The 15,582-nt window shown below is 40.6% G+C and overlaps 1 protein-coding gene across 1 annotated transcript in view; it reads left to right on the forward strand.

Annotated features, from left to right (window-relative positions):
* The window catches only part of LOC113465896 (UDP-N-acetylglucosamine transporter-like), a 15,029-nt gene extending 5,448 nt beyond the window's left edge, over positions 1-9,581 (forward strand). The window contains exons 2-4 of the mRNA XM_026820843.1: positions 7,790-7,826; positions 8,549-8,690; positions 9,174-9,581. Of these exons, the coding sequence (XP_026676644.1) occupies positions 7,790-7,826; positions 8,549-8,690; positions 9,174-9,559 (565 nt within the window). The 3' untranslated portion in view covers positions 9,560-9,581. The remainder of the gene's footprint in view (positions 1-7,789; positions 7,827-8,548; positions 8,691-9,173) is intronic.
* The last annotated feature ends 6,001 nt before the right edge of the window (positions 9,582-15,582 follow it).

The raw sequence follows: 15,582 nt of genomic DNA on the forward strand, positions 1-15,582 counted from the left end.
CTCTCTCTCTCTCTCTCTCCCTCCCTCTCTCTCTCTAGGTAAAGCCATGTCTAGGTACATTGTCCACACTTATGCTCTACACTCCTCTACAGTATCTAACTGCCGATAGTAGATGGTCATGGGGGATAAATTGAAAAAAAAAAAAAAAATGGATGGCACTCGATGTCGAAATGAAATTCAGATTAAATAACAATTAAAATAATAAAATAGAACGATATGGGAGAGGGGTGGAGAAGGGGAGAGGGAGGAAAAGGGAAGGGAGAGAGGTTGGATTTAATTGGAGGAGGAGGGGAGGGATTTAGTAGAGGGGAAGGAGGTAGTAGAGAAAGGAAGGGGAAAAGGGGAGGACGTATTTAATTGGAGGAGAAGGAGGAGAGAGAGAGAAACAAAGTATATACGGGATTTAAATTGATAGGATAGAATGAGAGAGGAAGAGAGAGTGGGTAAAAAGGGGTGGAGAGAGGAGAGAAGACAGGGTAGATTAAGAGAGAGAAAAAGGGATAGCGAGAGGGAGGGGAGAAAGAGTAAATAAAGAGGTGGAAGAGAGAGAGGAGAAAGGAAGGGAAAATTACAGAGTAAGGGAGGGACAGAAAGAGAGAGACATTAAGAGAGGGGAAATGGAAAGGGAGAGAAAGTAAGAGGAGGAGGAGAGGGAGAAAGGGAGTGAGGGAGGTAGTTGAATTCAAATATTCAATTTGTAGTGGACATGACTGTATGTGTTGGTTTTTATGAACATTGAATGTTGAGTTGAGTGAGGTCCCCCGTAGGACCCGTTTTTCTATGGAGTTAAACAGTTGACTGAAGTACTAAACTACTATATTTTTACTTCAAATCACAGAAATATTTTTACAGAACATACCTATGTATTAATAAAAAAAAAACGAAAAAAAGATGCAAAAACGAGGGGGTTTTGGTAAAAAAATCACTTCTATTCGGAGGAAAGTCACATCTCATCAGTTCAGTAACCCGAGAGCATACTAACTGGTACTGGTAATGAACCTGTCACAATATCACATATCAGATAGACCTGGTAACCCAAACACAGAACCCTCCTCCTCCTACGAGATAAGAACTGGAATACTAGGGTAAACTAACTGGATCAGACAGGGGAGATGTTAACCTTGATATTGATCATGAGGAATTTTTTTTTTTTTTTTACATTACACTACGTCCCTAGGGACAATTACAGTGCAACTAATTTTATTATAATAGATATAATACAAATATAAAATGTATAAAAATGTAAGAATACAAATACATGAATTATTCTGTAGCTATTTTACAATTACTGGTCTTCCCATTCTAGCAAAAATCTTTTGCAAATCTCCCGATATTGGTCCATCGATATCTCAAGACTTAAGTTTGGATGGTATCTATTATAGATTTCCATTGCTTTTACAAAATGTTTGTATTCAAGTGTTTATTAATATTAATGGAGTTTTGAGTAGAATTTATGAACCAGAGAGGCTATTTACTATGATATACCTAGAGTAGCTTTTAATAATAATGAGATACTTTATGAGGGCATCGGCTGAGCGTAAACTGACCCGTTTTGATCGAACGAAGAGAGATCTGTATTTTTTACTTTCCTTATGATTTTTATGGTATTTTTAGATATTTAGCCTATCTGTATGTTGCTCTATACTGTAAATCCCGAAATTTGATTGTTCGATTAATGTAGGTAGGTACCTGTTATAGGTACCTAATGGTTCAGAAATAATTTTGGCTTTTTTTTGTCTTTTTTTTTTCAATCATTAGCATGTTATACCTAGGTAGTCCCTGGTATGAATCTTTCCTTTTCACCCGTCTACCCCTATGCTTCCTACATCTCTAATAATGTAGACTTGTAGTTAGGTAGGAATTAGAATAATGATTCATGTAGGTACTATATGCAGACAACACCATTAAACCCTTTGAACTTCGTAGTTGAGGCAAAATAATTAAATTTCTAAAAAGCTCAAAAGCCCAGGGACTCTTTTTTTTTGCTTTTCTTGTTCTTTAGCCAGAGTGGTCGATCTCTCTCCCTCGCTCTTTTTTTTTTTGCTTTTCTTGTTCTTTAGCCAGAGTGGTCGATCTCTCTCCCTCGCTCTCTCTCTTTCTCTTTCTCTCTCTCTCTTTCTCTTTCTCTCTCTCTCTCTCTCCCTCTCTCTCTCTTTCTCTCTCTCCCTCTCTCTTTCTCTCTCTCTCTTTCTCTCTCGCTCTCTCTCTATCTCTCGCTCTCTCTCTCTTTCTCTCTCTCTCCCTTGTGGTTTTGCATTTACATTATCTTGCCTTTGTTATTATTAGATTTATTCTTCACCATTATTTTCATGTTTATCTCATCTTTCTCTCCCTCTCTCTCTCTCTCTCTCTCTTCTTATCTCTCTCTCTCTCTCTCTCTCTCTCTCTCTCCTTAACTCTCTTTTACCCTTTTCTCTTTCTCGTACATCATGTTCTTGTCAGTCATACATTTATAAAAGGATATTAAACCTACATATTTTTACTCGAATAGCTATGTAATGTGAATATAGCTGTGTACTTGTGTAGGTAGGTAAGTAGCTACTTATAGCTTTTTTTAAAAAAGTTCAAGTCTAAAACAAGGAATATTGGTCTTAGAAAAACGCCTTGAACGGAATCCAATGAAAGGACCTCTAATATTTATAGGTACATAGTATGTACTACATACCTATATACCTAATTTTTTTTATGTATTTTTTTCTTTCTATTATTTATTGTACCTTCAAATGACTGGTACCTTCTTTTACGTCACAATTAACATTCAATAAATTGTATTTCCATCACAAATTATTATAAAAAGAAATGAAAAACTTTAATATATAATCTTTCTTTACAATTACCCTCACCCTAAATCCTTCTAAAAGGTGGAATATCAAAGAAAATATTACGTTGCCTTAGATTAACAGCAGGCTCATATTGTTGAAGTCTACGCCTAAGATCTGGTACATTTATAATGATAGGCAACCACATCGAAGTGTTTACTCCTTCATGTGAGTTTATTTACAGTTAGTTGTAAAGTAACTTCCATAGGATTCGAGTCCAATATAGGCTGCTAAATTATTGATAGGTACCTACTAGTATGGTCAATATATGCACCACTGGGTAAGGGTACAACCAAAGGTATCAACTGTTCATCGAAAGTAATAAAAAAATATGTTTTTAAAATTTTTCATAATGATAGGCACAACCACATCGAAGTGTTTACTTATGTGAGTTTATTTACAGTATTACAGTTAGTTGTAAAGTAACTTCCATAGGATTCGAGTCCAATATAGGCTGCTAAATTATTGATAGGTACTAGTATGGTCAATATATGCACCACTGGGTAAGGGTACAACCAAAGGTATCAACTGTTCATCGCCAGCAAACACAAACAAAACAAACAGAGAACAGTCAAAAAGTCGAAAATGTTGATGGTAACAACCTCCTCCCCCTAATCCTTATCGAATGCCCCCACCTCCTCACCAAACGTTATCCAAACATATCAATTTTAAGCAAACGTCAGAAGTTTTGAACTCGGAGAGAATTGCTGAAAATACAGCCCTGTCGACCTCGAAAATGGTCGATTATTTATTTACCTAAGCAAAAACTTTACGAGGGGCTATTATTAGGGAGGAAAGAGGATTTTGAAGTCTGAATCTCTGAATGAACTTGGGGTCCATTCTAATGGCTTTTTACTTTCCTTATCCTAAGTATAGGAAGGAAAGTAATGTAATCGGGTCAAAATTCGGGTCAACGAGACTATAGGTGTTGAATATTGAATCGATATACCTAGACGCAGTGGCGTAGCGTGGTCTAAAGTCAAGTGTAAGGCGTGTAGAGCACTAATTTCCATCACCATGCACATTACTGCATAAGCCATGCACATGCTTCTTCATAAATATTTAAAGTCACTATTTAAGGGTATTTGAGTAAATTTTGAGTGTATGGCCGCCATACACGCCCTACATGGACGCTACGCCACTGCCCTAGACGAAAAGATGAAAACTAAGAGGGAGAGAAGGGAGAAGAACAAAAAGGCAGAAAAGGAGGAAGAGGAAAACTAAGAGGAGGAGAAGAAGAAGAAGAATAAGAAGGAGCACGGAAAGAGAATGAGGGGAAGAAGAAGAGAGAGAGGAGGAGCAAAAGAAGGAGAGGAAGAAGAAAGGGAGGAACAGGAAGAAGGAGCGGAAGAAGAATATGAAAAGGGGTGGAAGAAGAAGGAGAGGGAGGAGGAAAAGGAGAAGAAGGGTTGAGAAATATTTAGTATTTCGTTGTATGAAACCCAGGATTTGATTGCTTTTACTTACTATGTTGTTTATGTGCTGGTCGAACTTCAATTTCCCTGAAAACATTTTGTGGTAACACATTTTTGTCTGAGAAGTAGCTATCCAGCTACCTAGTAGGGTAGTAGGTATTTGTGGTGACACAATTTTGTATGAAAAGTAGCTACCTAGCTACCTACCAAGTACCTACCTTTTTGTGGTGAGTGGTGACACAGTTTCGTCTGAGAAGTAGGTAGGTGCCTTTTTGTGGTCACACAGTTTACTCTGAAATGTCGTTCTCGTGTTGCAAATGAAACTTGCAACACGAAAGAGACTAAGTGGAAAAGTCATCTGATTCGGGACTGACCAAAATGGGATCAAACACGGAGTGGGGATCGAAGAGTTTGAAGAAGGTAAAGGAGAGGGGGAAAACATGACAAGAGGGGAAATGAGGGGTAGGAGAAGGAGAAATAATGAAGGGGTATAGTCGAGAAAAGGCTGAAAAGAGTTGAGGGGATAGAAGGAGGAAGGAGAAAAAATAAGGAACAGGTAAGAGGGAAAAGGATGAATGAAGAGAAAAGGAGAGGAAGGACAAAAGAGGGAAAAGAATAACAGATGAAGGAGGAAAAGGATGGAGAGGAATAGAGGATGAAGGAGCAAAGAAAGGAGGAATAAATTCGCCGGAGGAGAGAGAGAAGAAGAGAAAGAAAGAGAGAGCAAAAGGAGGGTAAAACACAGTCGAAAGAGGAAAAGTGAAAAGAAACTTTTCCCCCGAAAATGTAAACAAAAGGAGAGAAACAAACACACATAATGTAAACAAAGAAAACAGTCACTTTGCCCCCACTTACACGTTACCCCTTTCGCGGCATTACCCCACCCTTCCCTACATTTGAAATGATAATAATAATAATAATTATTATTATTATTACCTATTATAATAATACTTATAATAATAATAATAATAATAATAATAATAATAATAATAATAATAATTGTTATGGCCTTCGTTAGATTATGATAATTTTACTTTAGTGGACTGTATCACAGAAAGGAGATGTCCGTGCATTGTGATAGTCCAAGCCCATTTTCAAGAGAAATAATTAAAAGACACAAAATAATGGAACATGCAAAGGCTTACCTGCAGTATTCTTCTTTTTTAATCATGATAAAATTGCCTAATCTTACCCACACGTAACCAGGGAGGAAAAGGAGAGAATGTTACGTCCCTAGGCTACGCGAACGCGAAATCCCTTGAAGTTTTCACAGTAGGTAGGTACTTTTATTTACAACAAATTGAGGGGAAAATGCCTCGGCCGCACGACTTTTGACGGTTAAATGTTCACCAAAAGGCTTCTCAAAGTAAAAGGTTTATGATAGGTTCTAGACGAACTTCACCAAAAAATTGACACTATACTAGACGCATAGGTAAAATTCACAGAGACAAAAGACACAGGAGCGTTGTTCACTCTTGGTAATCGAAATCAGAACTTTATGATAGGTTCTAGGCGAACTTCACAAAATTTGACACCATACTAGACGTACAGGTAAGATTCACCGAAACAAAGGACACAAGAGCGCTATTGACTCGTTGGTAACCACAAGAGAACTGAAGCTGTATCGCCTGTTGACGTTTCACCAGGCTCAAGCGGTACGAAAATTTGGTTTGATTCTACAAGTTTCGAGCGTGTCGGGTTAACCCATTCTGGATTAACCCTTTTTTCTCCATCTCAAGCTGTTCAAAAGTCCAAGAAGGTCCACCAAGTGTGTCTACCCTGTATATAATTTTCCATTCTATTGTTGTATTCTTTGTATTCTATTTCTTTGGAAACTTTGAATGAACTCAGTCATATTAATCACACAGCTTGTTTAATGTAATATTTTACTGCTATAGCCTAGTCCTAAAACCTTTAAGACCCACTGGCGTATCCCAAACGCAGCCTCTAAATGTCTGGTCAATATTTGGGAATATACCTAGGTACTAAAAGTCCCTTTACTTGTGTCAATTCCCTCTTGACCCAGAGGATCCACTGACCATCCGCGAAACCTTGCGCTGCGCTGGGAACCCGAAGAAGTTGGCGCTGCAAACATCGTAGACATTTGGTGGGCATTAGGATTGTCCCACATTAGAAAGCCGCCTGAAAAACCAAACCTATAAGAGAATTCTACAGAGAGTCTCTATCATTTGGTTTTTCAGGCGACTACGCTTCCAATGTGGAACATCATAATTTCATAAACAGTAAACAGGGATCCTAACTATATGTGTTACCCGCTGTATAATTAAGCAAGGTCTATTGTAGATAATAATTATGCATTGTACCTACAATGTTAAACCCATAAAATACACGAGACCTTGTTTAGTCTGCTGGGGTAAAGGGACTTTTTAGTCTCATTCGAGCAGGATAAACAAGGTATATTCTATTCTATTCTACCCAGCATCCCACCAAAGTTACGCCGATGGCGGAGCTCTTTCAGCTCTCCCTAATACCCGCCTCTTACGTCTGATAGACCCAGGACCCAGGTTAGGTCTGTCAGCAGTCAGACAGTCTGAGCGTAAGTGTCTGACTAAAAGTTCAAGTCAGTTCAAGGTTAAGCGAGGACAACTATCTAACTTCCCTAGGTGTTGAGATTGTCTTTGTTTTCTATGAAATACAGCAAAAACTTTTACATCCCCCATAAATTTCGCTCTTCATTTTCCCCCCCGACAAAAATGTAAAACAGATTTGCAGAGCAAAACTTTTCGCAGATAAGCTCCGAGCTCTTGTTTTGTATGACAAGGAGAAAAAAGCTTTAGAAACTGTAAAAAAAAAAAAAAAAAAAAAAAAAATCTCAATGGTAGGTAGGTAGGTATACCTACATGCTCAACATCCTTCTCCTTCTCCTGCTCTTCCTCTTTCTCCTTTATCTTTTTCTTCTCCTCCTCTTGCATTTCCCCCTCCTTTTATTTTTCTTCTTACCTCTCTCCTCTTCTCCTTTCTCCTTTTATTCGTTCTTGTTCCTTGTTCTCCTTCTTCTTCTTCTTCTTCTTCTTCTTCTTCTTCTTCTTCTTCTTCTTCTTCTTCTTCTCCTCCTCCTCCTCCTCCTCCTACTTGTTTTATTTCTCCTCCTCTTCTTTCTCCTTATTTTTAATCTTCCTCCTCTCAATCTTACCTTCTTCTTTTGTTCTCCTTCTCCTCTTCCTTCTTCCCCCCTTCCCTTCTTCCATCTCCCCCTCCTTTTTTTCGTCCTCTTTATTCTCCTCCTCTATCTTTTCGCGGGCTTTCCAACGATATATAATACTAAAAAAAGTCGATTTTACCACTTAGTCCACTCTGCTTCTTGGTGCCTCAATTAGCTCCTTATCAACTTCATTTTTCCACTGAAACCTACAAATCGTGAGGACTTGTGATGGTTGTTCTTTAAAAGCAGATAGAACCCTTTAAAAACTGCCAGCCAGCTAGGTTATTTTATTCATTTTAAAAAAATCCCAGAAATAAGAACTGTCCTCCTTGATTTTGCTCTCTATTACTGAAAAATGATTTTTATAATCAGCACTAATTTTTTTACTAATTGTACCTCTTGCTCAGCAAACGCTTCACCAAAACGCAGGTAGTGCTGCTGAAAATAAGTAAAACCATGTGAATAAAAGATTAGGGAGCAAGGTATACATAGATGGAGACTTAATGTAAGATTGTAAGGTCACACAAAAAGCCCACTACAAGGCTCAGGTGTAGGTGCAAACAGCCCCAAAGGATGGGTTAAGCTTCTACGAATCTACTGTAGGGTTAGTCAACCCTCCGCAAGACATCCATGGGAAACACCTAACGCAAAAGCTACTGAAAAGAGCGCCCGGATCTTCGAGCTGCTCAGTTAGGAATCAGCTTAACTCTATACACCAAAAGCCCACTCTGATGCTTAGGTGTAGACGAATCTACTGTAGGGTTAGTCAACCCTCCGCAAGACATCCATGGGAAACACCTAACGCAAAAGCTACTGAAAAGAGCGCCCGGATCTACGAGCTGCTCAGTTAGGAATCAGCTTGACTCTATACACCAAAAGCCCACTCTGATGCTTAAAAGCTACTGAAAAGAGCGCCCGGATCTACGAGCTGCTCAGTTAGGAATCAGCTTGACTCTATACACCAAAAGCCCACTCTGATGCTTAGGTGTAGGGGCGAACAGCCCCAGGGGACAGGTTAAGCTAAAGGGTAGAGGTCCCTTTGGTAAAAAGTTGATTAAAGCCCGAATATACCCAATAATGAAATGGAATCATTACAATTTGCACTATTTATTGCAATCACAAATAAAATAATCATATTCTCACTGTTTCAGGTGTTCAGTCTAGGAGTGCTGCTCTTTGGTATTGTGCTGATCCAGATAGATGAATCTGCATCTGAATCCATTAGCAGGAAAAGTGATAATGGCAATCAGCTGATTGGTTTTGGTCAAGTGATTCTCGCCAGCGTGTCGTCAGGTTAGTTTTCGGGATTTTTCAAGGCCCCGTAGGGCCTCTTTTCTGAGTGAGGACTAAAGCACTCTTGGGTGAAAGGTAACCACTAGGCGAGGTTAACGCTGGAGGTGTTCACTACCACCTAAACCTTAGACTCATTAGAGCTCCATTATTATGTGGTAAAATTTTCAAATAAATGAGGATAAAATTCCATGCCTCGGCCAGGATAGCCCTCCTGTTTACCAGGCGAGCGTCTTGACCACTATTCCATCAAGGCACATAATTGTAATCTGGAAATTTTTTCGTCCATACACGACCGTACAGCCGTACACCTATGGCGATGGTGTCAACTTTTTGCTTTGTACCATAGAAAATTGCCAATATGTTTTAACTCCCTATTCAAATTCCTTCTTTCCAGGCTTCACCAGCGTCTATCTGGAGCGGATCTACAAGGCCGACGGCGACGACACGCTGCTGATCAAGAACCTCCAACTCTCTTCTTTCCAGGCTTCACCAGCGTCTATCTGGAGCGGATCTACAAGGCCGACGGCGACGACACGCTGCTGATCAAGAACCTCCAACTCTCCCTGCTCAGTATCCCGATCAGCATGATCAATGTTCTCCTCCAAGACAGCGACACGGTGAGTCAGCACGGCCTCTTCTTCGGGTACGATGGCCTTGTGCTGACTGACGTCCTCTTTAACGCACTGGGCGGGCTGATTATCTCACTTGTGCTGAAGCATCACGACAATATCACGAAGATATTCTCGACTTCCGTCAGCATTGTGGTGACTTTTGTGCTGAGTGTGTTTCTATTCGAGAAGAGATTCAATGAGCACTTCATGATTGGGATGGTGCACGTGTTTATTTCAATATATTTGTATTATTTTTGATACTGGCTGGTTTCATCTTGAACGATTGCTTTTTGATTTGAGTGACCCAGTTCCAAAAGGGGACAAATCGAGTTTTCGGTGATGCCAAAAATGGACATCTCGGATCTTTGACCTTAATATAACTAATCAATGTCAACTTTGCCAGGAATACCATGTATACCAACAGATTCCCTTGGATTTTAGCCTTTGACCTTAATATAACTAATCAATGTCAACTTTGCCAGGAATACCATGTATACCAACAGATTCCCTTGGATTTTAGCTTTTTTTTTTCAAGACCAAAACCATTAAAATCGGGTGCTTGTTTCAAAAGATATAAGTTTTTTGCGTTTTCCCTAAAAAAAGTACTAAAATGGATGTCCTCTTTTGGAACTGGACTACTCATTTGATTTCTTCGATTTTAGCTTTTTTTTTCAAGACCAAAACCATTAAAATCGGGTGCTTGTTTCAAAAGATATAAGTTTTTTGCGTTTTCCCTAAAAAAGTACTAAAATGGATGTCCTCTTTTGGAACTGGACTACTCATTTGATTTCTTCTTATTCTTTTGATGATTACATAATCGTTAGTCACTCATTCATTGTATGCGTTATCGTTATCAACTTATCAAATAATGTTGATTATTGACGATTATGTAAGCATGTTGCCGAAAGAGTCTTTTGTTCGATTGACCGTGTATTGTGGGTGTTAATGGTGAGGTTGTGTTTAAAATCTCATATCTTCCTTGCCTTTGCTTTTTTCTCTCCCTCCCTCTTTTTCCTCCCCTCTCTTCTCACATCCGCTCTTGCCTTGTATGTTTATCTTTCTTCCATTCCTTCCCTCTCCCTTTCTCTCTCTCTCGCACCTAACATCCGCTCCCGTCTTGTTGTGCATGTTTATCTTTCTTTCTTCCCTCCTTTTCTCTCTCTCTCTCCCTCTTTCCCCCTATTCCCCCCACTGTTATCTTTTTCCTTCCCTTCCCCCTCTGTCCTCCCCACTTCTCTTCTCTTGGTATCTCCTTTCTTTCTCCATGTATTTCTCTCCCTATCTCTCTCTCTCTTTCCCCACTTTTGGTACCTATCTGTTATCTTTTTCCTCTCTCCCTCCCTTCTCTTCTCTTGGTATCTCCTTTCTTTCTCTACCTATATATTTCTCTCTCTCTCTCTTCCTTTTTCTCTTTCCCCGGCAAGGTAGCTTGTGCAAACATTTTTTTCTGGTCTCCCTCCTCTCTGTCTCCTCCCATTTTTCCTCTTTCCCTGCCTCTTCCTATTATTCCCTATCTCTCTTCCTTTTATTTCCTATCTCAACTTCTTTTGTGTTTTCCTATCAACTTTCTATTGGATTCTCTCTCTCTCTCTCTCCCTTTTATCCTTCCATTTTCACTTTCCTTATCCTATAGGAAGGAAAGTAATGTAATCGGGTCAAAATTTCGATGGTCAGTTTTTAGTGCCATAACACGTTCTGAGGCCCCTAGAGCCTAGAGCCTAAATCTAAAGTTTCAGCCATTGGTCCGTGTGTGTGTCTGTCTGTCCTTCTGTCTGTCTGTAAACAAAATATCTCATGAACGGTAAGAGCTAGAGACTTGAAATAAGGTTTACGTTAAAATAGGTGCTGCGGTTGGCGGTATTTTGACCGCTTTTTGGCGAGTTTCAGCTTTACTGACTAAACTGTTAAAGATATTGTAAAAGTTACAAGTTACAATAGAAGAACACTCAAATAAGCAACATTCAATAGGATAAGGAAAGTCGTGTGATGTTCACACCAGATTATTATTATTTTTTTTTTTTGTCTCCCCTTTCCCCCCTTTCTGTTTTTTTTTCTCCTTCCCAAATCTCCTCTTTTTCTTTTTCCGCTTTATAAAAAAAAATCTTTTTTTTTCTCCTCCTCCTCCTCCCCTCTCTCTCACTCTCTCTCTTTCTCTCGCCTTTGTTCATTTCATCTCTTTCTCGTTCCTATCCTGTCTCTCTCTTTGTCTCTCCTAAAAGAATACCTAGATATCTCCGTTTCCCTCTTTCTCCCTTCTCACTCTCTTTTCTTTTTCTCTGTCCTTCCCTCATTATATTTCTTTTTTCTAATCCTCTCTCTATCTTTCACTTTCTATTTCTCCCTTCTCACTCTCTTTTCTTTTTCTCTGTCCTTCCCTCATTATATTTCTTTTTTCTAATCCTCTCTCTATCTTTCACTTTCTCTCTCTCTCTCTCTCTCTCTCTCTCTCTCTCTTATCCTGGCAGATTAGTATAGCTTCCTGTCCTCCTTCCTCTCTCTTTCTCCAATTCTATCTCCCTTCTTTTGTCTCTCCTAGAAGAAAAGGGTCTCTCTCTCTCTCTGTAATAATATCCTCTTTCTCAATCCTAGCGTCCTACTCCCACTCCCCTGTCAATCATTATCTCATGTTTCTCTCTCTCTCCCTCTCTTTCTCTCATTATCATTATCTTCCTTTTAGACTTCGGCTTCAATATTCTATCTCTCTCTCTCTCTATCTCCGGACAGGGCTGATTGGATAAGCTTTATATCTTCTTCTTTCTCCTTCCCACTTTCTGTCTCCTAACTCCCCAACCTCATGCTCTCTTTGTCTCTCCTAATTGGAAACGGACCTTCCTTTTCTCTCTCTCTCTCTCTCTCTCTGTATCTCTCACTCATCTATCTCTTTTTCCAAGCAGGACACCCAGGATAAGCTTCATTTCCTCTCTCTCTCTGCTTTGTTCTTTCTCATCTCCTATATCTCTCCGAACCTCAAGCTCTCTCTTTGTCTTTCCTAAAAGGAAATGTAGAGCTCCATCTCTCTCTCTTTTCTAATCTCCTCTTTCTATCTTTCTCTGTCTCCCAACTACCCAGTCTCTCTCTCTCTCTCTCTCTCTCTCTCTCTTGTTCCAAGGGTGAGTCGACGCTCTTTCTCTTACCACTAGTCAGGAAAGAGAGAGAGAGAGCAGTGCTTTCTCTTTCTACCTTCCCTATCTCCGTCTATCCCCTTTTATGTCTTCTTTTTCATTTTTAGAACTTTTTCTTTTTTCTACTCTCTCTCTCTCTCTCTCTCTCTCTTGTTCTCTTTCTCAGTCTCCCACTCACTTCCTCAGTACCTCTATTTTTTCCATTTCCCATACACTCTCTCCCTCTCTTTCTCTTCCCTCTTTCATCTCTTTCTTTTTCACCTTCCTCTTTCCCTCCCGCTCTCTCTCTCTCTTTACTCTCATAACTTTCTCTTTCTCCCTCTCTCCCTTTCTACTTTGATAACTTTCTTTATCCACTTTCTCTCTCCATTTCCCTCTCTTACTCTTCCTCTCTCTCTCTCTTTCTCTCTCCCTCTCTTTCTCTCTCCCTCTCTCTCTCTCTCTCTTTACCCACCTTTCTTCTTTTCTCTTTTTATTTCATCCTCTCTTTCTCTTTCAACGACCTTCTACTGTACTTTGTCTGCAAGGTGTTCCATAAGTATATGGGTATGCGGCAACATCAACTAGAAAGCAGGAGTTCGTGGGTTCGAATCCAAGAGGAGGAATGTTTAGATCTCATTTCTGTTTGACAGCTTGACACTCATCAGAACTCGAAAGAATTGAGGTTTTATCACCCCGAAATTGAACAGAGAAGTAGGATAGGACAGGCGAAAGCCAGACGTCATCAGAACTCGAAAGAATCAAGTTTTTATTTCCCCGAAATTGAACAGAGAAGTAGGATAGGACAGGCGAAAGCCAGACGTTCTGAGAACCAAAGTTATCTGATAAGGATAAAGTTCGCTCCGGGTGGGAATTCGTGGACCTTTTCAAGGGAACTGTTGCCTTGAAACGGAGGAACACGGTATCCAAAGAAGAATGAGGTAGGTGATAAGTATAGGTAACTATTACCAAAATTTACAGCCACTTTCAAAAGTACGAGTTGGTTAATAGATAAGAGTGTTAATTTTTTAACAGATACTGTCCCTACAGTAGTGTAAGGTGTTTCTAATCATAGTCGACCGCCGACATCGATCGAAAATATCTTGTCGAATGTCGAGCAGGTGTAAAACATTCTTGCTGCACCTGTCTTTCTGATACACCCTGTGTGTTTCCCCTCCAGTCCAGGCAGTGTTGGGCGCACCCCCACCCCAATTTTATCGATCCCCTCTCCTATGTCTTGCGCCTCACTCTATCTGTCCCCTGCCATCCTCTCGGGATAGGCGCTTCCCCACCCTTAATAGCAACCCCCACCCTTAATACTACCCCCACTTTTAACACTTTGCGACACTTAACTAGAATAACTAGATGCCGGCCGGTTCTTTAGAGGGATCTGTAAAAGAGTGTCCTCATATAGACGACGCCGACGGCCGTCGAACGATGTGAATCGAAGTCGATCGACGGGCGGTCATCTATGTTTGGACACAGCTTAATAACCGAGTTCCTATCGCCCAGTCGACGACCATCGATCGATTTGGATTGACGCAACGGACGGTAGACTATGTTAGGACACACCTGATGTCTTATGGCCCTGAAATCGAAGAGAGGAGGACAGGATAGGATGGAGTCAGTCGTTCCAAGAGGGAACCTTATCTGTGACCTAGCGCTTACAAGGCAGGAGCGCCACCTACCAAGCTTACTTGACTGGCAAGTCTGGCAACACCTAAATATAGGGATAACCAACCATAACTTCAAAGCAGTTCTAAGTTTGGGATTAAATCCCGACCCAAGGGAAAATAAACAAACCGTAGTAACGAATAGAAGTCTCAACGGAGCACTGACCACAGCCCCGACCATAGCTCGGACCTTTTTCCAAGTGTATCTAAAAGAGCAGGAGGTTCCAGGCTCCGTTGTGGACACACTAGTGAGAGGGTCAATGGTCCATGGTCTAGACTAGAGTCAATGGTCCATCTTCTATGGTCCCCGTTGTGGACGCGCAAGGTTCAGCAATCCGGGAACAATCGTGTTACAAAGGGTTAATACTACCCCCACCCTTATCGCTAGTCTCACTCTATCTACATATACCCCTACCCTGGCGGTAAGAGAAAGAGCGCCGACTCCCCTTTGCTTGAATGTCCCAGTAGAGAGAGAGAGAGAGAGAGAGAGAGAGAGAGAGAGAACGTCATTTCGTTCTGAGACCCTACCCTGGCGGTAAGAGAAAGAGCGCCGACTCCCCTTTGCTTGAATGTCCCAGTAGAGAGAGAGAGAGAGAGAGAGAGAGAGAGAACGTCATTTCGTTCTGAGTTGCGTTTTCCCTAAAAAAAGTACTAAAATGGATGTCCTCTTTTGGAACTGGACTACTCATTTGATTTCTTCTTATTCTTTTGATGATTACATAATCGTTAGTCACTCATTCATTGTATGCGTTATCGTTATCAACTTATCAAATAATGTTGATTATTGACGATTATGTAAGCATGTTGCCGAAAGAGTCTTTTGTTCGATTGACCGTGTATTGTGGGTGTTAATGGTGAGGTTGTGTTTAAAATCTCATATCTTCCTTGCCTTTGCTTTTTTCTCTCCCTCCCTCTTTTTCCTCCCCTCTCTTCTCACATCCGCTCTTGCCTTGTATGTTTATCTTTCTTCCATTCCTTCCCTCTCCCTTTCTCTCTCTCTCGCACCTAACATCCGCTCCCGTCTTGTTGTGCATGTTTATCTTTCTTTCTTCCCTCCTTTTCTCTCTCTCTCTCCCTCTTTCCCCCTATTCCCCCCACTGTTATCTTTTTCCTTCCCTTCCCCCTCTGTCCTCCCCACTTCTCTTCTCTTGGTATCTCCTTTCTTTCTCCATGTATTTCTCTCCCTATCTCTCTCTCTCAGAGAAGGAGGGATAAAGAAAGAGAGAGGGCAGATGATAGAGGGGGAACAAGAGTTGAAAGAAGCGAGAGAGCTAAATAGGAGAGAGAGAAGTCTCTCTTTCTCTCTCTCTCTCCCTTTTTCTGAACTTTCAAATTTCCCTCAACGTTTATCCCAGCTCTCTCCCTCTTTCCCTCTACGCCCTCTTGTTCTTTCACAGGCTCTCTCTCTCTCTTTCAATCTACACTCTCTATAGCTCCCTTCTCTTTCTCTCTCCCTCTGGCAATATAGGAGGAGAAATCCCATTTATCAAAACCTTTTCCTCCCCTC

This window comes from Diaphorina citri, unplaced genomic scaffold (assembly GCF_000475195.1).
Source record: "Diaphorina citri unplaced genomic scaffold, Diaci psyllid genome assembly version 1.1 scaffold179, whole genome shotgun sequence".
Lineage (NCBI taxonomy): Eukaryota > Metazoa > Arthropoda > Insecta > Hemiptera > Psyllidae > Diaphorina > Diaphorina citri.